Source organism: Corticium candelabrum, chromosome 1 (genome assembly GCF_963422355.1).
Source record: "Corticium candelabrum chromosome 1, ooCorCand1.1, whole genome shotgun sequence".
In the NCBI taxonomy this organism is placed as follows: domain Eukaryota; kingdom Metazoa; phylum Porifera; class Homoscleromorpha; order Homosclerophorida; family Plakinidae; genus Corticium; species Corticium candelabrum.
In genome coordinates this window covers 11,159,485-11,184,484 of record NC_085085.1, presented here as the reverse complement: position 1 = coordinate 11,184,484, position 25,000 = coordinate 11,159,485, and the positions used below count along the sequence as shown (strand labels likewise).

General features: G+C 42.6%; 4 protein-coding genes across 6 annotated transcripts in view; 3 read left to right on the top strand and 1 right to left on the bottom strand.

The window, feature by feature from the left end:
* Positions 1–6,380, top strand: part of LOC134184251 (WD repeat-containing and planar cell polarity effector protein fritz homolog) — a 10,777-nt gene extending 4,397 nt beyond the window's left edge. For both annotated transcript variants that reach the window (XM_062651905.1, XM_062651896.1), the window contains exons 9-23: positions 1–88; positions 509–668; positions 1,312–1,348; positions 1,408–1,478; positions 1,558–1,608; positions 1,704–1,778; positions 1,844–1,935; positions 2,586–2,681; positions 2,758–2,863; positions 3,788–3,902; positions 3,975–4,098; positions 4,864–4,927; positions 5,009–5,102; positions 5,513–5,697; positions 5,823–6,380. The exon at positions 1–88 is cut by the window's left edge and continues 7 nt beyond it. In XM_062651905.1, the coding sequence (XP_062507889.1) occupies positions 1–88; positions 509–668; positions 1,312–1,348; positions 1,408–1,478; positions 1,558–1,608; positions 1,704–1,778; positions 1,844–1,935; positions 2,586–2,681; positions 2,758–2,863; positions 3,788–3,902; positions 3,975–4,098; positions 4,864–4,927; positions 5,009–5,102; positions 5,513–5,697; positions 5,823–5,888 (1,424 nt within the window). In that variant the 3' untranslated portion in view covers positions 5,889–6,380. The remainder of the gene's footprint in view (positions 89–508; positions 669–1,311; positions 1,349–1,407; positions 1,479–1,557; positions 1,609–1,703; positions 1,779–1,843; positions 1,936–2,585; positions 2,682–2,757; positions 2,864–3,787; positions 3,903–3,974; positions 4,099–4,863; positions 4,928–5,008; positions 5,103–5,512; positions 5,698–5,822) is intronic.
* Positions 6,381–6,670: 290 nt separating this feature from the next.
* On the bottom strand, positions 6,671–16,907 carry LOC134178809 (protein sel-1 homolog 3-like). Its single transcript, XM_062645712.1, has 24 exons — positions 16,222–16,907; positions 15,202–15,262; positions 14,985–15,047; positions 14,807–14,925; positions 14,627–14,742; positions 14,471–14,526; positions 14,281–14,410; positions 13,324–13,360; positions 13,157–13,240; positions 12,882–13,096; positions 12,676–12,819; positions 12,490–12,607; positions 11,296–11,357; positions 11,124–11,243; positions 8,810–8,947; positions 8,687–8,749; positions 8,453–8,629; positions 8,297–8,397; positions 8,161–8,244; positions 8,014–8,104; positions 7,769–7,951; positions 7,150–7,283; positions 6,995–7,088; positions 6,671–6,933 (listed from the first exon to the last, which is right to left on the bottom strand). The coding sequence occupies exons 1-24, from the start codon at positions 16,853–16,855 to the stop codon at positions 6,805–6,807; spliced, it is 3,153 nt and encodes a 1,050-aa protein (XP_062501696.1). The 5' UTR covers positions 16,856–16,907; the 3' UTR covers positions 6,671–6,804.
* Positions 16,908–16,992: 85 nt separating this feature from the next.
* Positions 16,993–21,000, top strand: LOC134178818 (uncharacterized). The gene is made up of 2 exons (XM_062645724.1): positions 16,993–17,203; positions 19,597–21,000. Exons 1-2 carry the CDS (start codon positions 17,072–17,074, stop codon positions 20,992–20,994), a joined length of 1,530 nt encoding a protein of 509 aa, XP_062501708.1. The 5' UTR covers positions 16,993–17,071; the 3' UTR covers positions 20,995–21,000.
* A 263-nt stretch (positions 21,001–21,263) lies between these two features.
* On the top strand, positions 21,264–24,231 carry LOC134178828 (serine/threonine-protein kinase 32A-like). Of its 2 annotated transcripts, XM_062645742.1 has the most exons (10): positions 21,264–21,394; positions 21,463–21,812; positions 21,882–22,187; positions 22,244–22,550; positions 22,632–22,716; positions 22,777–22,964; positions 23,180–23,252; positions 23,314–23,528; positions 23,620–23,830; positions 23,888–24,231. In XM_062645742.1, the coding sequence occupies exons 1-8, from the start codon at positions 21,264–21,266 to the stop codon at positions 23,338–23,340; spliced, it is 1,467 nt and encodes a 488-aa protein (XP_062501726.1). In that variant the 3' UTR covers positions 23,341–23,528; positions 23,620–23,830; positions 23,888–24,231. The 2 variants fall into 2 exon arrangements, with proteins under 2 accessions (XP_062501726.1, XP_062501720.1); XM_062645736.1 differs by having other exon boundaries at positions 23,314–23,830.
* The last annotated feature ends 769 nt before the right edge of the window (positions 24,232–25,000 follow it).

Genomic DNA, 25,000 nt, shown 5'->3' with positions numbered 1-25,000 from the left:
TTTGGTTACTTCCAGTAGATGACAGAAGATTAACATCGACCAAGCCATCTCTCCAAACTCCTAATATATTTGTCTTTTCCATTCAAAAGTATGATTCTTAGTCATTGTTTTTTTGAGTTCTGAAGAGTGTGTTATCAAAGGGTTTGCATACAATCGATTTCAATTCTTACTTGATAATTAACTCAACCCAACAGTATCAAACACTTACTTAGTGTTGTGGCACACCAGTGACAGGATTATGATGAATGAAATAAATGTTGTCTTGTTTGATGTTTGGTCTCTTTGTCTACTGTTGTTGCTGCATGGCTGTTGGTATTAGGAATACAATTTATTGTGTCAAATATATTTTACCAGTGTTTAACATATTGGCAACTTTATATTTACAGAGACAATTACATGAGATGGATATTGTAGTGATTGTCTTGTCTTTGCTAACTCTGACACATTCTGGGTCTTAATTGTGTCGTGGGATTATACAATATGATTACCATTTGTTTGTATGTGTTAGTGGAAGACTACAGTTCGAATGCAGTGAGACAACGTCAACTCTCATAACGTGTCACTTTAGTCAAACAAAGCCACACTACCTTTACACAGTCGAGGAAGCAAGTGCAGACGATGGATACAGTGGAGTGAATACTTGTTTGTATGAATTTGTCGACTCTAAGGTAAGCGAGTTGTGTCTTATCTAACAAGGTACACGATATACTTACAGAAATTATGACAAACAATTGTGGTACAATGTACTGTTGTTGTTTAACTTAGATGACTCTTTGTCAGAACTGACAGTTATGTCTTCATAAACTATATAATTTATCTGTGCTAAAGTGATAAAGGTGTTTAACAATGGGTGTAGTGATTTACCAAACAAGATTATCTAATGTTTTCTATCAATAGTACCTATAATGTATTTAATGAAGATTTGAAGTCAAATTCAATTTTACAGTGCCAAAATAACTACTCAATTTATTAAGCTTTTTTTCTAAGAACCAAACTGTAACTTTATTAGGATATGAAAAGTCTCTCTTACACCTGCGTGCGGGCACACACACACACACACACACACACACACACACACACACACACACACTTACGCTGGCAATGTCTATATACTACTGTATAGCACAGGTAGGGTTTGCATGATGTATGATAGAAGAGTATTAATTAATTAATGCAATGGAAATGTAATTTGAATCAAGCATTTCATAGAGACGATATACAATTTAACTAACTGTTTGTTGTCATGTTGTTCTTGTATTACCAGTGGCACGTTACTATTATATGTAAAATTGATTTGAACGTTTATTATAGATTCAGAAGGTGGCAGAAACTCACATTTGGTTGGAAGGTGACACCACTCTGCATTTTTTGCGTATTTTTTCCAACCTTGCTATTAACTTTTATTAGACTGTGTTTGTATTGCCGAGAGAAACAATTCGGAGGATAAGCTGCTATTGGCTTGTCGCGATGGACTACTGGTATGTGACCAATGACATGATTGAGCTTTGGTTCAGCTAGTAGACTCGTTTGGTTGTGTTTGTTGTTGCTGCTCACAAGGTCCTTCAAGATGACAACAGTAGAACTCTCCAACCTACACCATCACAACTGGTCAGGCACTTGGTTGTACTTGCATTTGTTAATCACATTAGCTGTACAACGCTTGTTGTGTTTATTACTTGGACTTGCAATGGCTTTTGGAGTAGGATGAACCAACTGCAATTCGATGGCATCCTGCAGATGCTATTGTGCTGGTGGGAAATCGACAAGGATCCATACAGGTCACATAATAGAGTCAGTTCCTATGAGGGTTGTTTCAAGTGGTTTGTGTGGCTTTTGTTTGCAGTGCTTTGACATGGCATTGACTTCCATCTTGCTTGTGATTGCATCTGATGTCCCATCACCAAGTGTTCTAATAGATACAGGAAAGATTATCAGGTTAGTGTGACCCCAGAACTGTTAAGCCGTAATTGTCAAGAAAGGCTGCATTGCATATGATATAAGGACTCTGTGTGTAGTCAAGGAGTATCATCTGAGGATTACAGTACGTTCTTGTTGTCGTTTATGTGCTTTATTTGTCTGGATATTCTTTCACATTGCCATTTGTGCAAAAGACTGACATTCAACTGTGTGGCCATCTCATAATCAATACTCTTTATTGCACAGTGGGGCAGCTTCAGGGATAGCCTAACTGCCCGGCTAATTGGGCAAGTCAGCTAGGCTATTGGTAGAGCTGTAGTTCAGTTGTCAAAAAAGTTTAATTTTTGACATTATGTTCAAACGGTTCTGGCTTCTTGGACTCTAAAATCTTTGGAATCCAAACTTTATTGTGCCTGACACAACAAGACATTTAAGATAAACAATTGCTATCAACTATAACTAGCTAGCATACATTTTATGTGTGAGAAAGTGAGATTCTCTCATTACTAAGCATGTGGAGGTTTACAACAAACTCGTGACATTTGATGTGCAAGTGCAAAGAGCGACTATTGTCAACGGGAATTAAGCTTAAAGTGTATAGCGAAAGAAAGTACATTTTGTATTTGTGTTGTTGGAAATTGAGAGGCTTGAAAGATTCTCGTTTGTAGGTCTTCATCTCATTTACAATTTATTTATTGGTCACCAAGTCTGACTGCAGGAGATGGCACTGCTTGTAATGACAGTGCACTATTAGTATTCAGCAGGTACTCCTCGTTGCTTATGAATGTTATGCTATGGTGGTCTGTAGGGCTGAACCAATTTGTTGTCCGTTGGCTGTAGAGGTCCATTGTGTTTAATGTGCTTCCAGTTGGGTGTACTGAGTAGAGGTCACATTGGTCCTCTGCAGTTGGCAACTGAGTATATCAACACTGGTCAAGTGAATTCTGTAAGTATATATGAATGACATTTTACAGTATATATGTACAGATGTGTTATAAAATATTAAAAAAATTATCTTTTAAATGGAATGACTGTCTGTCCAAGTACGTTATTGCAGACTGTAGCATTCTTGCTTATGCAATTCACATGTGCATGTGTGTTATAGTTAATTGAGTGGCTTCATACATCATATACCATAAATCTGAGTTATGTTGCCATAATACCTTGCCTGCTACTCGTTGCCCAGCTCGTGGCACAGACAACAAATTAGTTTACATTTGTGGCAGAATGACTCAAACACAACGAAACTATTTGTAGAAATCTCTGGAGACTTTTTTGAGATTAGGATTATGGAACTTGTAGTAATTACTGTGCTACTAGTTACAAACTCTTTGAAAATGCATTTTACTAAAATGGCTTGGCGTTATTGGGTATGTTACAGTTGGCTGTTTTTATATGCATTTTAAATATGATGAAAATTGATTCAGAGACGCACAAATGCAAATGGTATGTATCATCTATACCACCAGTGACCATGTTTCAGACAGAACGATATCACTTTGGTTACCCATTAGCTTTAAACTTCTAAAATTATGGGTCAACTTGTAGTTTGCAATGGATTTGTTTCACTTCGTGAACATGAAACTACATAGACAGTATTATACTGTATTTAGACGCAAGGAAACTCTCTCAGTATGTATTTGTGTGTGTGTGTGTGTGTGTGTGTGTGTGTGTGTGTGTGTGTGTGTGTGTGTGTGTGTGTGTGTCGGCTCTGTCCACTCATTGTTTGTCTGCCTACCTCCAGTCGTTGTTTGTCACTATTTTCAACTGGATTTTCTAGACCATCTGTACTTGCTCAATACTGTTATTACAGGTTGTGTATTGCACGTTGTGTGTGAGAGCATGGTATCTCACATTGCTCTGTTTGTAGGCTGTGAGCATCTTGAAGCGAATGAATTGGAACATGCAAGCGAAAACATGTTTCGCTATGACTTCTTTGATCATGGATTACTTGTTAAAGGCACCGCTTGACAGCGACAAAGAATGTATGAAGACATATTCAACTCAAAGTTTATCAATTGTACATGCATTATCTTTCTGCGTCGATCTTCTCTTAGCTCTATGTGAAGAGACACTCGTTACGTTTCTTGCTCCATCTCAAGCTATCATCGACACCGTTATTACTCAGTACAAGGAGAGAATCAACAATATGGCGAGACGATTTTTTCATTTGTTACTCAGGCAAGCATGCCCTACTGCTTCATACAGGAGACTCGTTATTGTTATTGTTATTGTTATTCACTTTTTACGCACACTTACATTGTTAGGCACGATGTAGCCCATCAGGCTTAGTGTAGAATGGTATGCACATGCACGTTTTGATGCTACAAACTAGGGTACTTGCTTGCTTGACCATTACCCCACCCCATGGTTGGCTAGCATCAAAGGTCAAGTATGGGATAGGGCCTTTCTCAAAAATTGACATCTAAAGTTGTTAATTTAAAATTGGCGGAAGTGATTGATTGATTTATTACTAAACTGCATGCTGCTACACTACCATACTAGTACTACTAGATCTTCAAACCACCGCCACTACCTAAAATGTAGAAACCTAATCTTCTATATTGTATCTGTGTCATTAAAACCTTCAATGCATGGTCCACAGGCATGTTCAAGTTGTAAAATATTAGCATTTCTACAGACGGAAATCTAGCAAAACAGTCACTGTGGAAAGTGCCTAGTAGCACTAACTAAAGGACTAAGAGATGGCCAAAGTAGGGGCTGGCGGCGTACTTGAGCCTTGCTTGTAATAATCAAGCAAGTGCCATATAAGCATAGGTACCAAGGATTGCAAAGAAACTGGAAGGAGCCTAGGGTTTGTGTTATGTAAGTCTCGCTCTACATAACTTGAGTATTTCTGTGATTGATAGTAGTTGCCTTAAGTTGACTGTCATATCAGTGGGTCTTTAATGGACTGTCTCAAAGATATCAATAGTTTATTTTTAGGTACAGACGGTTTGAGAAGGCTTATTTGTTGGCTGTCGACATAAACAACAGAGATTTGTTTATGGTAAGTGGCGGTAGTCGTGCTTGCACGATTCTGTAGTCGGCAATGAGTAGATCTAGAGCTGCAACTGTATGATACTGGTAGGATTTACACTTCTTAGCTTTGGAGTTTGGAGAAACGGCACTTGCTCAAGTTAGCAGACGTAAAGCAGAGCAAGTTCATGTTGACCATTTATCAGGTGTGTTCGTAACGTAGTCAAATGCTGGTGCTGAATTATTGTGTTCGTTAACGTACATGTACATATAATATGAAAAATAATGTACAGTTACACACACGTGCGCACACACACACACACACACACACACACACACACACACACACACACATGCAGACAGACAGACACACAGACAGACAGACACACAGACAGACACACAGACAGACAGACACACACAGACAGACAGACACACAGACAGACACACAGACAGGCACACACACACACACACACACACACACACACACACACACACACACACACACACACATTGGCCTTTTGATTCTCTACTCTTTCTTGAAGATACAAGTAATCGAGAAGCTCCATACTGTCCAAGTAGGCTGACACTTTCCTCACTGCAGTTTTCATTTCTGTAGCATCGCTTGAAGCTCTTGAAGTTCGGAGTATCAGTAGCGGCTTATCTGGCTCGGTCAGTGCTATCTCAACAGATCAGATACCTCTCGAACTGCGGTCCACAGATGAAGACACAAACGACGAACAATCAACAGGCAGGACACATTCAGCAACCGACAGTCCATCCAGATCAACAGGCAACAACAAGGTAGCTCTGATTGTACACACCGTAGTATTCCCCAAATTATTGATGTGTGTGTGTGTGTGTGTGTGTGTGTGTGTGTGTGTGTGTGTGTGTGTGTGTGTGTGTGTGTGTGTGTTCGTGTTTTGCAGGACAAAGCCAGTCTAGAGCAAGCGGTCAAACGAAATGTGACTGTAGTTCATTTCGGTGTTATCTAAGGGCTTTCAGAGGGAGATCTATTTATGAACTCAAACATAAGAAACTGCAGGTATGTACTAGTGCTAGTGCACATAAACATCTGGCAACTATGTTTTTAGTAGCTACTGTATATAATAATACCATGTGTCTTATTGACAGACATATTTAGTTTCATACAGTCAGACATCGTTATTCCAAACACGTTTGTCCCGCCCGTTTCTGTCAAGACTAACGCGACTGTCGGATTTTCGGTAACAAATACACAGTGACCACCATGTAAATTGGTTTCACGTGTACCTTGTCAGACAGTGAGGATGTCCGATTATCGAGTGTCGGAATAAGGAGGTCTGACCGTATTTGTATTGATGTGCATATGTTAGATAGTTGTGCATAAAGGTCACGTCCACGGAAACTGTTCATGCTCCACAGGGGCGTATAAAGTGGGTGTTCCAAGTTGTAAATTAATTAATAAACTAGCACCCTGAAATCAGTGTCGGGGATGTTACTGAGAAAGAGCGTAGGAAGCAAATGTAATGGGTCCAGCGTAGTGTGCACTAAAGGGTGGGGTTGGTGTAGTGCACATTATTACGTAGGCATGCAAAAGTACTGCCATGAGTTAAATATATTAATTATAAGAACACACGTGCGCGTGCGTGCACACACACACAGACACAGACACAGACACACACACACACACACACACACACACACACACACACACACACACACAGACACACACACACACACACACACACACACAGACACACAGACACACACACACACACACACACACACACACACACACACACACACACACACAGGTTCAGCCTATTACTGAGTTTCATGCACACTATCGATGTAGCAGTATTCAAGTCTATATTCGATTCGATTCACTATACACTACTCCATAATAATTATTGATAATGACTACTACGTCTAATGTCCATGTTGGACACGCCGTGTCACTTCTAAACGAAGAATCAAGCCCAAAATGCAGCCCGAAACAGCAGCAACGAGGTACAAATTTTGCCACAACACGGTTGTGATGGGAGACAACGGCCACATCTAGCACGACGTTACAGCGACATTACGACACAACAGCAAACAGATCGATGTCGGCACTCACCCGAGTCAGCATCCCATCTCGTAGGATAAACATCCGCACGTACAGACCGGCCAGGAAACAGGGAAGTCGACTGTACGAATCCTGTGTCCAACACCTACGAAGACAGTCGATATAATCACGAACGATCATCGCAACCACATGCGGCCATCACTAACAGATCATACAGCTGAGCAGCAAGAGTTAGGTTGCCTCTTATACGGACACCGAGCGACAGGCCGTCAAACTCGACCCACTCTCGCTCTACCGGCCATAGACCCATCTGAACAATGTAGCCCAGATTGAAAGTACCCTACACATCAACAGGATCTCACAATCATCCATAACAGCCATTGACTACTAGGCCTGCGCATATTACAGGCAGTACATTAAGCATAATCGATACTGGCAAGCATCGAGCATAATTGCAAGGTTTACATAGCCTTGACTGCCAGCAACAGAGCGAGCCTTTTCCCTTCTGAAGGCCTCATTTTGTCCCCAGCAGGACAGTGCACTCCAAGACTATATCCAATCATCTCTGATGTTGCAGTATACAACCAGTCAAGCATCGTTGTTGCTGGAATGTCAAGCCGGTCTGGCTTACTTATAGTTTGCTTTTGTTGTAAGTTTTCTTTGTTTCATTAACAAGCCACTCGAGTCGAGTTGTGTCAACTGGTGTGAGCATACTTTGAGCATACTTGTACACAATTGGGTCAGCAGTGCCACATAGCATAACGGACAATAAAATGAGCGTAATATGCACAGGCCTATGACTAGACACACGATATGACGTCGTACCTGTCCGTTTCCTAGATGAGCTGCTCGAGAGTAATACAAAATAGCATGTTGCTTGTCCTCGTCAGCCCATTCTCCAACCCAGTAACTATCTCCGACTCGAACAACAGACGACGAGTAGTTGAGAAGAGCCGATTGCCCATAATATCGATAAGTAAAATTCGATGCAACACTTGACTGCAGATCCTGTAGCAACAGTATGATATATAAACAACAAACAGACTGTATACGCTACGAAGTAGCATTACCGGAGACGTCTCCATGAGCCATGCTACATTGAAAGCAGCCAGTTCTACACCCACTTCAGCTGCCTGAATGTAGTGGATTGCTGCATCGAAACTACACACAAACTTGAATTCACGACGGCGACCGACAAGGCAGCACACGACACATACACGGAGTCGTTCAAATACGATGCAACTCCGGCCTTGAGGACACGTCCGATGTCACTGTGGTGCTCAGCGATGGCAACACCATATCTATGAGGTGCAGTCAACAAACAGATAAAACACACAGACTACTGTCTTGTACCCCAATGCTTCGGAGCACGTCTCGGACAATAAAGCCATCTGGTACGTCGCACCGGGGTTGCCACGTTTTGCTGCCGAACGCCAATACATCGCAGCCATCGACTGCAACACGACACAAAGTCAGACAAATAGGCGGCCGACAACACGTATGCATTGCCTTGTTGGAATATTGCTGCCAGATGCCGTTGTAGTAGACGACTCCGAGGTTGTAAGCGGCATCGTGGTCTCCGAGAAGATACGCCTTCTCGAAGTATTGTACGGCCGCAGTGACGTTGGGCGGCTCAATCAAATTGAGATGAAAGTAGCCAAGTCCATTGAGAGCAGCGACAACACCCTGGACATTGAATATCGTCACAGACAAGACATCGTAGCATCCGTTTGTACCACAAACCTGTTCTGCGGCGATTTCCAAATGTTTGAGGGCAGTTTCATTGTCCTGCTGCGTTCCCTGGCCCTACAATCACAGCAATATAGCGACTTACATTAACGTTCGACGTTTGTGCTCGGACGAGACCTTCAAGTACATGATGGCGAGGTTGTAGTGAGCGTCGGGAAGACCGGCTGCCGCCGCTCGTGCGTAATGGTGAAACGCCTGATTGAAGTCGCGTCTCAGTCCCTGCTGGCCCCAATAGTGCATACGACCCAAGTTGACCTAAAAAGGTTACCAGCTAAAATGATTCAAGTTTGAGATTACTGTAATAGCTTCTTCCTCATACTACTTCCATTTACCTAATAACATACGTTGTGGTTAATCAAAAACCTCATTTGGTGTACCAAATGGGCTAAGCGTGTTCTCGAGACTGCGACTGGTCACACAAAGTTTCAACACTGGTGGCAGTCGGGTCTCGCACAAACAACAAATTTGGCTATCCCAACAACTTCAGTAGACAAAACAGCAACGCCATTTTGGTTTCATCTACTTGATGGTTTTTTTCACTTGTATGGTTGCCTCTCGCTACTGTATCTGTCTGTCTAAATACAAGACCCACCAAAATTCAAGCCCCAAGGCTTCAATTCAAACCACCTTGCAACTTAGTCTGAGTGTTGTACTTAATAAAAGACCCAGACTGAATACAAAACCCACCCTGTCTTCAGCTGTATGCATAGAGACGGGATTTGTTCAACATGCAGCTGAGGCACCTGCTCAACCCACTCATTCGAAACTATCATATATTCTTTCAAGTGTGAGGGAATCACTACCGACAATGTTGTAGAGAATGCTCTATAACAACCTGCATGAAGGACGAAAGCACTGCGAAGCAAGTCAAACATCATCTCTACCTCAACGACAAATCACAATCAGCAGAAGCAACTGGGCTGATGCTGGTGGTTGTCACAGAACAAAGAGATGATGTAACGATTTTGGGAGAATCAGACTTTGAAGGCTTTACTGCAGACGACTTGCTGTAATTTTATGTAACTGGAAGATCACGTGAACAGATACCAGTAGTGTGCATTGACAAGTGGAAGCAACTTGCAACTTAGTAGCGCGCAGTCAATATCTTTGTACCATACCATATAACCCTCCGTCTAGATACAAACCCCTGGTTCTTATAGTAGTACACAAACAAGCTTATTGCATTTCCACCATTTAATTCAAACTCCGGGGCTTGTATCTGGACGGATTCAAGCGAGACATGGCACATTCTCATTTTGTCATTCTTGTACGCTAACAAATTGCTGAGACTATTTACCTATACATGTAGATGGAACATTTTCCTCTGGTAAGGAAGTTCACACTTCAGCTCGTTTAATTAAAGGGGAATCCAACAAAAATAAACTTAACTTGTATGAGTAGATCTTACAAAGACAAATCGATCAGTATAAGTTAGTCCGTTATCTTTGCTTTTGTATACGAGAACGAGCGATGTTTCTGTGATGTGCAACGCCCACGCGCCTGCTCCACGCTTCCTGGTGGATTAAGCTCCGCCCACTGCAAACGAATCAATGCATTTACAGATGACTGCTACGGATATATCGAGAATGACGAATGTGAATGCAAAGATATTATGAAGATCTGCCTTTTCGCCGTCAGTGGTTCCTCTCTAAAGTAAAATGGTGTTGGTAGAGCTGTTTTCCCACCAGACTGAGGCATAATTCCTCAATACCACGGCTTACCTAGAGAACGCGCTTGTGCTTGAATATTTTTTATCCTTGTTCTTTTAATATCCGAAGAGAAGCGTTCAGCACGCTGTCTGGCATGTGCTACAGAGGACGTTCCTATTTTCACATCCGGTCTGCTCACTTTTGTTTTGCCGCTGATTGGTAGAAGGTTACAATCCCGGATGCAAAAATAGGAACGTCCTCTGTAGCACATGCCAGACGGCGCGGTGAACGTTTTTCTTCGGATATTAAAAGAACAAGGATAAACAAATAGTCAAGCACAAGCACGTTCCCTAGGTAAGCCGTGGTATTGAGGAATTCTGCTTGAAAGTCTGGCGGGAAACAGCTCTACCGACACCATTTTACTTTAGAGAGGAACCACTGACGGCAAGAAGGCAGATCTTCATAATATCTTCGCATTCACATTCGTCATTCTCGATATATCCATAGCAGTCATCCGTAAACGCATTGATTCGTTTGCAGTGGGTGGAGCTTAATCCACCAGGAAGCGCGGAGCAGGTGCGTGGGCGTTGCACATCACAGAAACATCACTCGTTCTCGTATACAAAAGCGAAGATAGCAAACTAACTTATACCGATCGATTTGTCTTAGTAAGATCCACTCATACAAGTTAAGTTTATTTTTGTTGGACTTCCCCTTTAACACCACAACATGACATAACATGAAATATTTGACACTGACAACCAATACAGCAACAAGCTGACCTGAGCTATAGGATTTCCATTGGCAGCTTCAAACAGCAAATACTGAATGACGTCGTCCCTCTCACCGCCTTGACCATCTAGTGTTTCTGGTTCCGATAGTCTGATGGATTCCGTCAGTACCTACAGAGGAGTGGTAAAGACAAACATGTAGCAGGCAGCACTATAGACATACCTTGGTCTCATCGCCACCCTGTAGAGCTCCGACTGCATCTCTTGCAACCGTTACATAATAATCTATCAAGACAATAAGTGCAACTAACCAGTCAAAGACAGACTCGCTACTCGACAGTAAAAGCTAATGTAAACCTCAAAACCTTCAGTGTCAACAGCAAATGCTATTCCCTGCAGTTGCTCGAGCAAATGTAATAATCACGACTCGTGTTTACAGGTTTGCATGTCAATGTCATGAAATCGTGAAAATCTCTACACTGCGCATACATTCCTCACTCAAACAAATCCTGCAGTACTGCAGAACACATAGGTAGATCCAGAGGAGGTTCAGTGGGTTCCACAGAACCCCACCTTGACTCGTTATTCACGTATGCAAAATAATCAAACATGTTGGTATATCTAGTATGGTTTTAGAGGTGTACAGTACAGTACATATAACATACGGTTATAGCAACAAACTCTGTTATAGCAGCTGGTATGTCATAGTGATAAAGTACAAATGGCCGCACACTTCTGTGACTTTGAAGTTTGGCCCGTGTGAACGTAAGCAAACGCTTTCTAGAGAGGTTTCTTCGGAAAGAGAACAAAGAGCAGTAATCTGCCTGTCTAGCAAAAAATAGCAACTTGCATGTCTATGATCAGTTCAAATTAGGGGTCGGCTCACAGTCACACTCTTCCAACTCAACTGTGACTTTGATGAGTTACTTGAAAGACAGACGAGAGCTTAGCTTGCTCACATTTTTTGCGCATGTCTGGAGGTCCAAGGGGGCCCAGCCCGGAGAAAATGTGGCTACCATTGTAGAGTGGTCGTGCCACACGTCATTCACTGGGTCAACTCATGCTCGTTACTGTTACAAGAGTCAAGGGATGGGGAGCCACATAAGAGGCTCGCATTTCCCTCACACGTGCCGCTATAGAACCATACTACCAATAGCATGTACGATAGCCAATGACACACTAAATTGTGTCATTTTATGTATAACGATAATAGAGGCTAATCTATCAATTACGAATAACAGCAAATTATTGGCGGAAACCCCCTCCCCTTTCCAAAATCCTGGAGACGCCACTGGCTTCAACAACCAATAAATCAGTCAAGCTATAGAAAATGCAATAACAAAAACAATAATTGTAAATAAATATGGATAAAATGATTAATTAAATTACAGTTTTGTATAATAAATTGTGATCATACTTAACGCAATCGGGCAGCTCTTCGGTAAGCCATCCTTCCCAAATCGATGTCGATATCCCAATGCAAGCTGTGACAAGACCGAACCTTGAGCGGCGGCCGCCAATAGCAACGATACGCCCTAAATCACAACCGTCATATCAAATCGCGAATCCCATTATATATAATTATGTAAACACTATTGAGTACTTGTAGTTGGTCGGGAACCTTGATATGTCCGATAAGATGCAAAATACCCGCAACAAAAAATGCATCCGGTGTGTTGAAGCATCCAGCATACGTAGCATACAGTGAGAGATCGAAAGCCACCGACTGTCCTCCTAGTACTTTTTCCTGATAGCAATACGAACTGTGAGACACACTATGTAGTCAATATGCTTACATCTTAATATTACCATGTCAGTCTGAAAGTTGGTCATCAAATGTTGCGGAATGCTATCGGAATGTACGAGAGAGTAGACTTCGCTGTGATTCAAACGAAGACGGCGTTGGAGTGTGGTGAGAGCCATGCGAGCCGCTTCTGCAGACCACATGTGACATTGTCTGTCGTTCAAGATATGAGACTTAAACACAATCGAAAGATACTTGGCGAGAGAACACGAAGATCCCACTGGCGAGCAAGGCAACGTCGTAAGATCACAATGTCTCGATGACGGGTTGTTGTACTGACCTTTTGTGCCTTGCCCCACTGCATATTGCTGTAGTAGTCGGACTTCTTGCTTTAGTCTAGAGCAGTTCTGCTCAAGTTTGGTCACTAAACACAAACACGTAGATCGTCTGATGTGACTGTCTCAATAAATGTAATAATATTCAATTGTGTGTACCACTACCACTCACCCGTGAGCCAACTGGGCACTTGGTCAGACATGGGCAACTGCAAATACACACATGATGAAGAAACACAACAACAACAACAACAACAACAACAACAACAACAACAACAACAACAACAATAGCAATAACAACAACAGAAACAACACAGGGGTGGCCAAGGTTTGTCACCAGGGGCCACACAAGCTTTAGGTTGTCTGGAGTCACGCCCTCTTACTGCCCTTATCCAAAACCGTGTGTGTGTGTGTGTGTGTGTGTGTGTGTGTGTGTGTGTGTGTGTGTTTGTGTGTGTGTGTGCATGCGTACGTGCGTGCATGTGTGTGTGTGTGTGTGTGTGTGTGTGTGTGTGTGTGTGTGTGTGTGTGTGTGTTCTGTCCTGTCCATAGGGCGGTAATAAAGAAATAAATATATAATGTATATCTAACTCATCTGTCTTGATTAGTTTGCAGGTAGATAGTCTGTTTAACTATATTTTACTATAGTATATATATTTAGATATATAGATGAAGCTGACACATGCCAGAGCTGTATACGCATACGTTGACCTCGGAGTCTCCAGACAGCGCAGACAGAGACAGTACACTAAAATTCTCTATATAATCATTACTCAACTAAAAAATTTTAGAATTTTTAATAGCAACCCACCCAACAGGACAGGGGTCGCATCTGGCCATCCCTGCAATAACCATAACTTACAATCTACTGTTGTTTATGTAAACACTACGATTAGTTTACGTTACAGCATGTCAATAGATCAATACTACAGTGTCCACGTACTGTGCCTCTCGATCTATTCAACAAGCTACAATATCCTGTTACAAAACTTGCCTCAAATCCAGGATGTAAATACAGTAACTAACATACATTTACACGGTTTGTAAATCTAGAATTCTCTATTCCCTCGTATATACACCAATGATGTGACACATGAGCATGCCAAACATCCATAAAACAATATCTTACATGCTTTCTTGTCACCTGTAGGCCACGATATAGTGTCGCCTTTGCGACGATGCCATAAACGCTTTGATGTGAGGTGGCACCGCCGATCACCCAAGGAATCGAATCGTCATACCGGAACGGATCATTGAAACTACACAACGAATACGACGATACAACAAACACGAGATGAATAATCGACATACTAAATGACCTGATATCGTAACATCTAACTCCAGACACAGACATACACCAAACACACACTTGAACCTAGAACACAACACGATACCCATGATTCATTCATAAATATTAACATGCTCATAATATTTATAATCAGACGTGTCGTTTGATTTCAACATGCGTGTCTCACATTGAAGGCATGTACTGCCACGGTGACATGAAGCCATTCGGCAGACGGCAGAACCCATGGTAGAGAATAGATTTTTGCTGTGCCATCAACCAATACAAACTGTATAAGTAGAATTCCTGTTATAATCAAATGGCATGTCAACCAATGAAAAAGCATTGATCAAGGAGTCCATAAACAAACCATTAAACTGAAAAAAGAGACTGGGTGAGTGATACAGTGTCTTGTGTGGTCGAATCAAGACAGCACAGAGTGAGCTGTCGCAAGGACGACTTACGTACAGCCATAAAGACAACGTGAATCTAACACAGAAGAAATGTTACGTAATGGTTTTTAGACCATAATTATGTGGCCACTCTACTGAGGCTCTGTCATTGGAAACTCCATCAAGTAGTCGTCATGAGGTTGCCATAAAGTCGGCTGCCTGCCATAACAGTCCACTGAAGATGACACACTCACACTCACACTCACACACACACACACACACACACACACACACACACACACACACACACACACACACACACACACACACACACACACACACACCACATTTATAATACAGACAGTTACTGTACCTTTTCAATCCTATCCTACCACCAGTCAGTGCAATTGGGAAGTCCAATATGTGTGCAGTACCTACAGCATATCCCAACAGCCATGTATTAACAGTAGTGGCCATGTTAATTAACACAAAGCAGGGGCGGTGGAGTCAGTGAGGCTATGACCAGACCACTATTCAAATAGTGCATTTTTGCCAGTAGACTATAGGTGCCTACTTCTAGTCTAGGGGTATAGACGCAGAGGCGTAACCAGGGAAAACATTTTGGATGTTCAAAATTAATGTAAATACGAATAAACAACGTATCATCTCTTTACAGTACTACTGCACATGTATAATTATGTAGTACATAAAATCACTCCATTAGACTAAACAAAATAGATGAGCAACCACGCCCATAAATTTTGAGGTACTGAACCCCCAAGAACCCCTCCTAGCTAGATAATATATCAAGACTTTGTCGATCTGACTCGAAGCCTGGCCATATTTGATGAACACTGGGTCTTGATTCCTACAGTGTAGAGATTGGCTGCACGCTGTATGATGCTCTTCGATTTCCAAAGTAACGTGTTAACAAAGACAATCATGTGGGCTAAACCTATATTGGTGCACTTTAGCACCACATCTCTTAAGTCCTGTCCACACTAGACCAGAAAATGGATCACAATCTGATCGGGATAGTGAGCGTCCACAATACACTTTGAAAACGATGCATCTGCTTTTTTATTGGTATCATGTGATGGATGATCGACGTGTACATGTGGGTTGTTTGTTCGAAAGCGTTGATACAGCGACGTAAGGCAATTGAAATCAAGCGAGAACAAAGACGAGTGAGGAGGGTTACATGTTGCGACTACACTCCTAGCGCACGTGAAGGTAACGCCTACTACTTTCTAAATTGGATTCAACAGGATCGAATCCAGTTGCCAGTGTGGACAGGCCTTGCAATCCAGTTGCCAGTGTGGAGAGGCCTCTAGTAATTGTTAACCCTTCAATTTGCTTCCGCCGCCCTCGCAAACCTACAAACTCTCCTCACCATTTCCGTTATGACACGTCGACTCTAGTTTATGTCTCCATGCCGACAGCCAGTTCCAGCAGAAAACATCCCTCCTGTGCACACTTCCAATCACGTGGCAGTCGGAATCTACGCTTAATTCCAACAGCTCGTCGTGACTGAGCGTCTGACGCCAATCACTTTCCGACAACTCCTTAGTAACGTACCCAACATCATCTGCCCAAGAGTCTAGAGAGGAGCTCTCATGATCAACGTAGGAATGGTCATCATCTATCGTCGTTTCATCGTTTATTGTTGTTTCGTCGTCTCCACTTAACAGTGCTGCACAAATCTCCAATCTCCAGCCTCTTCTGTACGTTTCCCACAATGACTGAGACGACAGAGCGATGTCGACCGTCAATTCCTGCCTCTCGCTCTCTAATTCGACTCTCAAAATTCGCTTCGCCACTTGCTGCCGTCCCGCGGTCGATACGTCTATCGCCACGATGCGCGTTCGACTGTATGTGGCAACATTCACAACAACATGTGGACGTAGTTCCGTCGGTTTGAGAGGGGAAGTGCGAGATAACTTGATGTAATCTACAGATTCGTCGTCGTTTTGACAAACGACAAGCGCTAGCTGAAACAGAAAGACATTCCACTTCCACAGACGCATGACACGGCGAAACGCCGCTCAGACTATATTCCAAATGATAAAAAAAAATAGAAATCACGTGACGCGGATCTCACGAGACTAGCACGTGACTTTATTCGTCACGTGCTTGTTCTACACGCTCGTTCGTAGATTGCAGAATACTTGTTGCAGGATACTATATCTTTATACGATTATTCGTGTGATCGTTTTGCTGTGTCTTGTGTCCTAGAACTCGCTATGACTTGTGATAGCGTTACCTGGCGGTGCAGCCTTCTACTTTGTGCAGTTTTGACTTCAGCGTTTGGAGCTGACGTCGTCCTAACGCCGACCAATAGGACGGCAACTCAAGTTGCTCTCATCATAATTCAGGCACGTAAAGAATTTTTACAGGATTTGATCATTAATTAATTAATTAATTAATTAATTAATGGACTACCTACAAATTAATTAATTAGAAAACCCAAAATTTATTGCCTCGATCCTCCGTTGGATAAATTAGATGGGATCGAATTGAACAGCATTAATTAATTAAGGGCACGATGGAATACTGACCCAGTACTTCTAACTGGAATTGACCGGGGATAGGGATAGGGTAGGGGGTAGAGTAGGGGGTATGTAGGTAGGGGTGGGGTGGGGTGGGGTGGGGTGGGGTGGGGTAGGGTAGAGGGTAGGTGGGTGGGGTAGGGTAGAGGGTAGGTAGGTAGGGGGTATTAGGGGTAGGAGTAGGGGGTATTAGGGGTAGGAGTAGGGGGTGAGATATGGTAGAGGGTGAGATATGGTAGAGGGTGAGATATGGTAGAGGGTGAGATATGGTAGAGGGTGAGATATGGTTGAGGGTGAGATATGGTAGAGGGTAGGTAGGTAGGGGGTATGTAGGGGTAGGAGTAGGGAGTGAGATAGGGTAGGAGTAGGGGGTGGGGTATGGGTAGGGGTATGGGTAGGGGTATGGGTAGGGGTATGAGTAGGGGTATGGTATGGGTATCGGTAGGGGTATGGTATGGGTATCGGTAGGGGTATGGGTATGGGTAGGGGTAGGGGTATGGGTAGGGTAGGGGTATGGGTAGGGTAGGGGTATGGGTATGGGTATGGGCATGGGTAGGGGTAGGGGTATGGGTAGGGTAGGGGTATGGGTATGGGTATGGGTATGGGTATGGGTATGGGTATGGGTAGGGGTATGGGTAGGGGTATGGGTAGGGGTATGGGTAGGGGTATGGGTAGGGGTATGGGTAGGGGTATGGGTAGGGGTAGGGGTAGGGGTATGGATGGGTAAGGGTAGGGGTATGGGTAGGGGTAGGGGTATGGGTAGGGGTAGAGTAGGGTAGAGATATGGGGTAGGGGTAGGGGTAGGGGTAAGGAGTAGGGGTAGGGGTAGGGGTAAGGAGTAGGGGTAGGGGTAAGGAGTAGAGGTAGGGGTAGGGGTAAGGAGTAGGGGTAGGGGTAGGGGTAGGGGTAAGGAGTAGGGGTAGGGGTAAGGAGTAGGGGTAGGGGTAGGGGTAAGGAGTATGGGTAAGGAGTAGGGGTAGGGGTAGGGGTAAGGAGTAGGGGTAAGGAGTAGGGGTAGGGGTAGGGGTAGGGGTAGGGGTAAGAGTAGGGGTAGGGGTAAGAGTAGGGGTAGGGGTAAGGGTAGGGGTAGGGTAGGGGTAGGGGTAGGGTAGGGGTAGGGGTAGGGTAAGGGTAGGGTAAGGGTAAGGGTAGGGGTAGGGTAAGGGTAGGGGTAGGTAAGGGTAGGGGTAGGGTAAGGGTAGGGGTAAGGGTAGGGGTAGGGGTTAGGAGTAGGGGTAAGGATTAGGAGTAGGGGTAAGGAGTAGGGGTAGGGGTAAGGAGTAGGGGTAGGGGTAAGGAGTAGGGGTAGGGGTAGGGGTAAGGAGTAGGGGTAGGGGTAGGGGTTAGGAGTAGGGGTAAGGAGTAGGGGTAAGGAGTAGGGGTAGGGGTAAGGAGTAGGGGTAGGGGTAAGGAGTAGGGGTAGGGGTAGGGGTAAGGAGTAGGGGTAGGGTAAGAGTAGGGGGTAGGGAGTAGGGCATAGTTTGCGGTTCCTGTTCAATTGATAGTTCTGAGAGTTTGTCAGAATTAAGAGTTCTAGCAGATTGACCATCTGAGCTGAAATTGTTGGAAGTGTGGGCATGGCAGTTCCAACAATCCGGTTCAAACAGGCCTAATTAAGACTGACTGTATTTGCTTTGTGAAACCATTGTATTTATTATAAACATTTTTTTATATTAAACATTGTTGCGTTGCCCAGTACAACCTGTGGTTCAAGAGTTAATTACTGTCTGACAAGTGTGTTATTTGTGAATTGAGAACTTTCAAGTTTGACTAGGGATATTCAGTGTTGCTAAACATGCATCAGACATTTGTTTGGATTGAATTAAGGATTGGGAGGGTGGTCACCGCCAGTCTGATGATTAATTGTTTGGATTGAGAAAGTGCCCAGTAATTGGAGATGCCCCCTTAGACTACAAGAGTAAAATTAGTTGCTTGACAGGAGTGTGCACACCAGCTTTGACTGGTGGGAGTGTTTTAATTAATTAGAATAAATAGTAAATTTTAAAACTTATGCTTCACTTTAAATAACCAAAATGATAATGATTATGTAGACTGATGCCACATTTCCATTTAGTCTGTCATCAGGTGTACTTAGTAGCAGGATTAAATTTTTTGTCTACATATTTGTAAAGGTAAAACTTAATACCTAACACAAATGTTTTGAGCATTAATTAAATAATACATTTGTGTTGATGGTGATGTGCTGTTTCTGACTATAGGGAGCTGGCATCTCAGCAGAGCAGTATAAACCTCTTGCCGCCACTATCCAATCTGCTTCATCTTTCTCGCTCTGGGTTGGAATTCCAGATTTTCCATTGAATTTTGTGAATCCCTTGGAAATAGATGGAGGTGTTCAACGCGTTATAGCAGCACTGAAGAGCAAGGGAATGAATACATCGTTACTGTTCTTTGCTGGTCATTCGAGTGGTGGCATCATCGTTCAAGACTACGTCAACAGGTCTGCATCTGGTCTCATACTAATGGGCTCTTTCTTGCTGAGAAAGTATGATAATGGTTCATTTGTCGTGCCGACTTTAACAGTTAGTGGTGAACTGGATGGCTTGTGTCGAGTGACTCGTTCTATGGAGTCATACTATCGTTGGATTTTAGGTGCCAATGCTACGAACATGTCTATAACGGATTATCCTGTAGTAGTTGTCCCTGGAATGAATCATTTCCAGTTTGCTTCTGGCACTAATGTACCGCCTCTTGTCAAGGAGCGTGATCTGAAGTCTGAGATATCTTTGGACGTGGCTCATAGCACCGTTGCAGCACTTGTAACTTCATTTATAGAAACACACCTTAGAAACGAGTCAGCTCGCCTATATCTTGAAAAATCTGTCGAAGCTACTGGAAAGTTTATTCAACCACTGCTAGATGCATATCTACTGGAAGGATTTTATCACTTTGTTCATCCTTGTTATGATGAGAAACCCAGTCGCAACTGTACTGTTGGGTGTGGGTGGACTGGAGTTGCTCAACAGATCATGGGTGGTGACCGTGCTCGTATTTTTGCTGTTGATGCTTTCCATCCTGTAGATCAGATCAATCCGATTCATCTTCCACATATTCATAACAACTGTTCTTTGAACCAAAAAGACTGTGTACTGAACATCACAACAGTGAGTCAGAATACGTACAACTTATTAGATAGTTTAGACACCGCTTTCTTTGAAACGTCGGCTAATCAGATTGAAGCAAAACTGAAATCACGTCAGTCGGTCATGGAAGCCATTGGGTACACCAATGTTGACTTCAATACAACTGATGGTAGTTCGCTGTGTAAGCTGATCAATCAGGCAGCATATGATTGGGCTCTCAATGCAACAAATCCAAAAACAATTGCTCGATTTGACAAGTTTGGAGTCCCAATGGTAATGGGGGAAGATTTAGGACCATATAATATTGGACCTCTGTGGATATGGAACCCTTTGAAGTTTGAAAATACAGAGAATTCATCCGGAGAGAAAATTCTTCTTGTTCGGTCGGTAATGCTGAGAACTCCAACGCAGTATTTTATTCCTTTGTCTGCTGGATTTCATTACTGCAAGTTGTTGTCACCTGCAAGAGCAATAGAGTGGATCTATGTCGACGGTCTTCGTGCACGTTATCAGTAGCCTGTTAGCTATCTGTGGGTTTTACAACATACACTGTCTCCTTAGTGTTTTCTATTATGTACGTGTTTGATATGAGTGTTGGGAGGTAGTTTACTAGAATTAAGGTGGGGGATGTGGCTGATCACGTTACAATTTTACGTGAAATCACGTGCTTGGCGCCCATTGTGTGGTTATTTGGATGATTGTATCCATGTCAACGACCGCAATCGTCAGATGGACTCAAAGAGAATTGCTTTGTGTTGAGTTGTTCTGTTGCAGATTGCTAAAATATGGAATCAAGTGTTTTGGCTGCAGCTAAATGCGATGACTTTATTATTGAGGAAGTTCTTAGCTCAGAAATTGGTGGACTAGTGGTGGTTGCTCGGTGTACAAGAGAAGGTCTTCAAAACCCGAACAAAAAGTATGATCATGCATTTTTCAGTTCTATCATGACCGTGAATGTTAACTGTTTGATCACATTTGATGCAGGTATGCATTAAAATTGCTGTATAATTTCTGCAATGAACAGTCATCTACTGTCCGGAATGTGTTTGAGAATGAATGGCTGGTTTTATCTCAATCTCTCCCGCATCCTAATGTGATACAATTCTGGACTCAATTTGTGGATGCCGTTGGTAACAACTTTGCTGCTCATCTGCCTGATCAGATAAGGAAACAGGCTGTTTATCACGACTCTCGAAGAAAGCAGCTAATTCGTCGTAAAGCCCAGTTCATAGTGCTTGATTATCATGCAAAAACCATGAGGGAACACATAGACAAGCAAGCATTACCTTTGTCGTATGATCTTGCAAGAAACTATACTCTGCAGCTTCTAGAAAGTAATACGATGCAGGTATCTCTGTGCAGTTTAGATAGTACATATGCCTTTGTGTGTGTTGTGAGTATAGGTGCTTACCATTTGTTTAAACAAAGAATTGTTCATCTGGATTTGACTCTAGACAATATTCTGCTTTCAACAGATGGTAGACTTATAATCAGTGACTTTGGGCACGCAGAACTATTGCCACAGACATCGGACTGCATGCCTGTGCAGAGAGGAGAATGTTTGGGTGGAAATCGTGCCTACCTTGCACCTGAGGTTTTGACCTTGTACCAGAAACGAAGAACTGGCTCATGTAGTGAAGAATTAAGCTTTGACTACAGCAAGCAAATTGCATGGGCTGTCGGCTGCTTGATTTACGAAATGGTGGAAGGTCTGGTATGACAACAATGTGGCTTGTCGATGTATCAGTTAAATACTATGTTGCAGGAACCCATCCACTTCCAGATTACCCATTAGGGTATGGCAAACCTGACTGCATTGTCTTTTCTATGGAACAACTTCCTCATTTGCCAGCTCATTATCCAACTGTTTTTCGATCAACTGTTTTAAAGCTTATGGACTCTGATCCAACGCAACGGATGTCTCTCGCAGAAGCTCAAGTCATTCTTCAAGGCCACGCACACGGTCTTCCAAGTGCAGGTGAATCTGATGTAGAAAATCTTCAGCAACGCCTGCAGTTGGTTTTGAGAGAGCGTGACCTATTGGTAGCTCAACTGAAGGCTGAGAGAGACGGGTAATTTAAAAATGTTGAGTTGTAGACTTACAGACAAAGCGAAAGTCAATGGTCTAACTTATGTGTTTGTTGTATGTAAAGTGCTGTACAAGAGTTAAAGACAATGGCTGAACAATGCAAGTTTGTTGCCAGCGAATTTGATGCCATGGCTGAACAATGCGAAGCGGTTCATATGTCTTGTTATATGCTTTTATTGCTATATTATAAGCATGAACTTTATATGAAGGCTCTAACAGATAAAGAGGTGTTGGCTAAAGAGAGGGATGAAGCTGTTAGAGCAAACTTGGTTGCCATAGAGGTGAATGCTGAGTTGAGAGATCAACTGGTTAGCGTTTCATCGGAAAGAGATCTATTCAAATGGCAAATCAATGATCTGAAAAGACGAAATATGATTGCTTCGTCAGAAGTACTAAGGTGAGGAATACCATAGAAGGCATGCATGAACTGTGTGCAGCATGCAGGTTATCATGCAGTCTCTCTGCTTGTTTATCTATTTCATTTGTTTGTGTGCTTATAATCAATTTATTCATTTGTCTATTTGTTGTTTATTACGGTTTCACATTTTTGTCTTGTGACTGTTTCTTAGTTTTCTTGTTCATTAAACATAGCGTTTATATTTGTGCACACAGAGAATGCACTCGTTGTCGAAAGTTTTACGTTGATTCTGAAACGAACGAAAACCTATGTCAGTGGCACCCAGGGGTTAGTATGTATTCAAATTGAATAATGTTTGGGTTGTCTGATTATTTTGTTTTTATTGCAGAAGGTAAGCTTGTGCATGGCCTCATAGAAATTGTTTATATTAATGTACTTTTATTTTCTATTGCCTGTTCATTCGTATGCGATCGATTACAGCACGTATGTCATCTTTTGCATTCACTGTTGTTTATGTATAATATAATATTGTATTTTTGGTTTTTCGATGCATCATCAACCATTGGCTTACTGTTTCTTTTATGGCCCCATCAACTACAGATTGTAAGTAATCTATTTCTATCTTCCCTACGATTGACTGAATATATTGCTTTGTTGGTTTATTCCATGATTTCATATGTTTCGGTCTCTACAGTTTGTAAGTTGAGACATGTTGTCTTTGCTTTTGAACGTATATAACTAAATGTACTTTTTCTATGTATCTTGTTGAACTCTTTCAACTTCCAACAAATTTCAATCCTAGAATGTAAGTATTCATTTTTTAAACTACACAGCATTTGCTTAAACATGTATTGTGTTTCAACTTTATTTCTCGTCTACTATTCTTGCTGGAACCTACATAGCGGGTAAGATGTTTTTGACATCATAAAGAAGGCTAATTGCTGAAGTTTTGCCGTTTGTAGTGGAGCTGCTGCTATGAACAAAACAGAGTATCTGTAGGATGTTATCAGGGTCCACACAGCCCCCTCCAAACATCTCAGGAGCAGAAATCATCACCAGTGATGGGTTCTGCTTCGCAGAGAAAGTGAATGGCTTTGGAACAGTGTTACTAGCAAGTTGTTGCAAGTAGCTATAGATGGTGGATCAGTACTACAGTTTAGTGATATCTTGCCATAGTTGAGGACACACTCACAACTTAACTCTCAACTCCATAGTCCATGCTCATTGTTAGTACAACTAACTCTATTTATAGTAATTCAATAAGTCGGTTGAAATCAATTGAGAAACTCCCGGATAAATATTTTAAGTCTGCCCGGATGTTTCTAGAATTTTATCTCTACCGTTTACGATGTCGAGAGAGGTCGACTATTTAGTTAGCTTTGTTGTGAAGTTTACAACTAGAGATTGGGGCAGTCGCTCCCCTGTCACGTGACCCACTCGTTATGTCTGCATTATTTCGTTCTCTGATTTGCTGTCGGCGCTTTACGTCATCAGTACTAGAAGAGAGTGTGTTGTACAACACGGTCAGACGACGGACGGTAAAATATGGAATCACATCCGGCACTTTTCAGATTTCATCCATATTTGGAAAATTTTATTGTGCTACATTTCACACGACCTCTTGACGACATGCAGTGTGGCTGGCTAATCCATATTTGTACAGAAAAGTCGCATTTGTAGGTGGACGGTTAATGAAGAGAGGTGGAACAAACTGCCCAACAAGACAGGAAGAAGATATGTTGGTGTGCTGTCACAGAGTAGACATTGGATATTGGGAAAAAGGGCCTCTCAAGCACGAGCTCATCAGACATTGGGATGGGAGGGTGGGAAACGAAACACACGCGCTCTGGGACGCTTGCTGCGTTGTAGCGGGCCGGATAGTCGCTGGCGATGCGCATGCTCCATTCATCGCAGGACCCTCGTGAGTCCGCCGTGCGCGTGCGCTCAGCAGCGCATCTCCGGACGAATTCAACTACGTCTAACTGGTTCATCAAACTCCATAAATTACATATTACATGGGTATGTGGTGTTTATGGAATTATCGACACCTCGGCCTCGGGCTTATCACCTCGATA

Excerpts from the sequence above, each read along its gene's own strand:
- LOC134178809 (XM_062645712.1), bottom strand. The coding sequence starts at position 16,855 with ATGCGTCTGTGGAAGTGGAATGTCTTTCTGTTTCAGCTAGCGCTTGTC. Across the intron at positions 13,361-14,280 it reads TACAGGTGACAAGAAAGCAT|TTGCCCATGTCTGACCAAGT; the intron begins GTAAGATATTGT and ends GTGTATTTGCAG. Across the intron at positions 7,284-7,768 it reads CTCATCTAGGAAACGGACAG|GGTACTTTCAATCTGGGCTA; the intron begins GTACGACGTCAT and ends GTTGATGTGTAG.
- LOC134178818 (XM_062645724.1), top strand. The coding sequence starts at position 17,072 with ATGACTTGTGATAGCGTTACCTGGCGGTGCAGCCTTCTACTTTGTGCA. Across the intron at positions 17,204-19,596 it reads TTGCTCTCATCATAATTCAG|GGAGCTGGCATCTCAGCAGA; the intron begins GCACGTAAAGAA and ends TTCTGACTATAG.
- LOC134178828 (XM_062645742.1), top strand. The coding sequence starts at position 21,264 with ATGGAATCAAGTGTTTTGGCTGCAGCTAAATGCGATGACTTTATTATT. Across the intron at positions 21,813-21,881 it reads TACTCTGCAGCTTCTAGAAA|GTGCTTACCATTTGTTTAAA; the intron begins GTAATACGATGC and ends TTGTGAGTATAG. Across the intron at positions 22,551-22,631 it reads CTGAAGGCTGAGAGAGACGG|TGCTGTACAAGAGTTAAAGA; the intron begins GTAATTTAAAAA and ends TTGTATGTAAAG.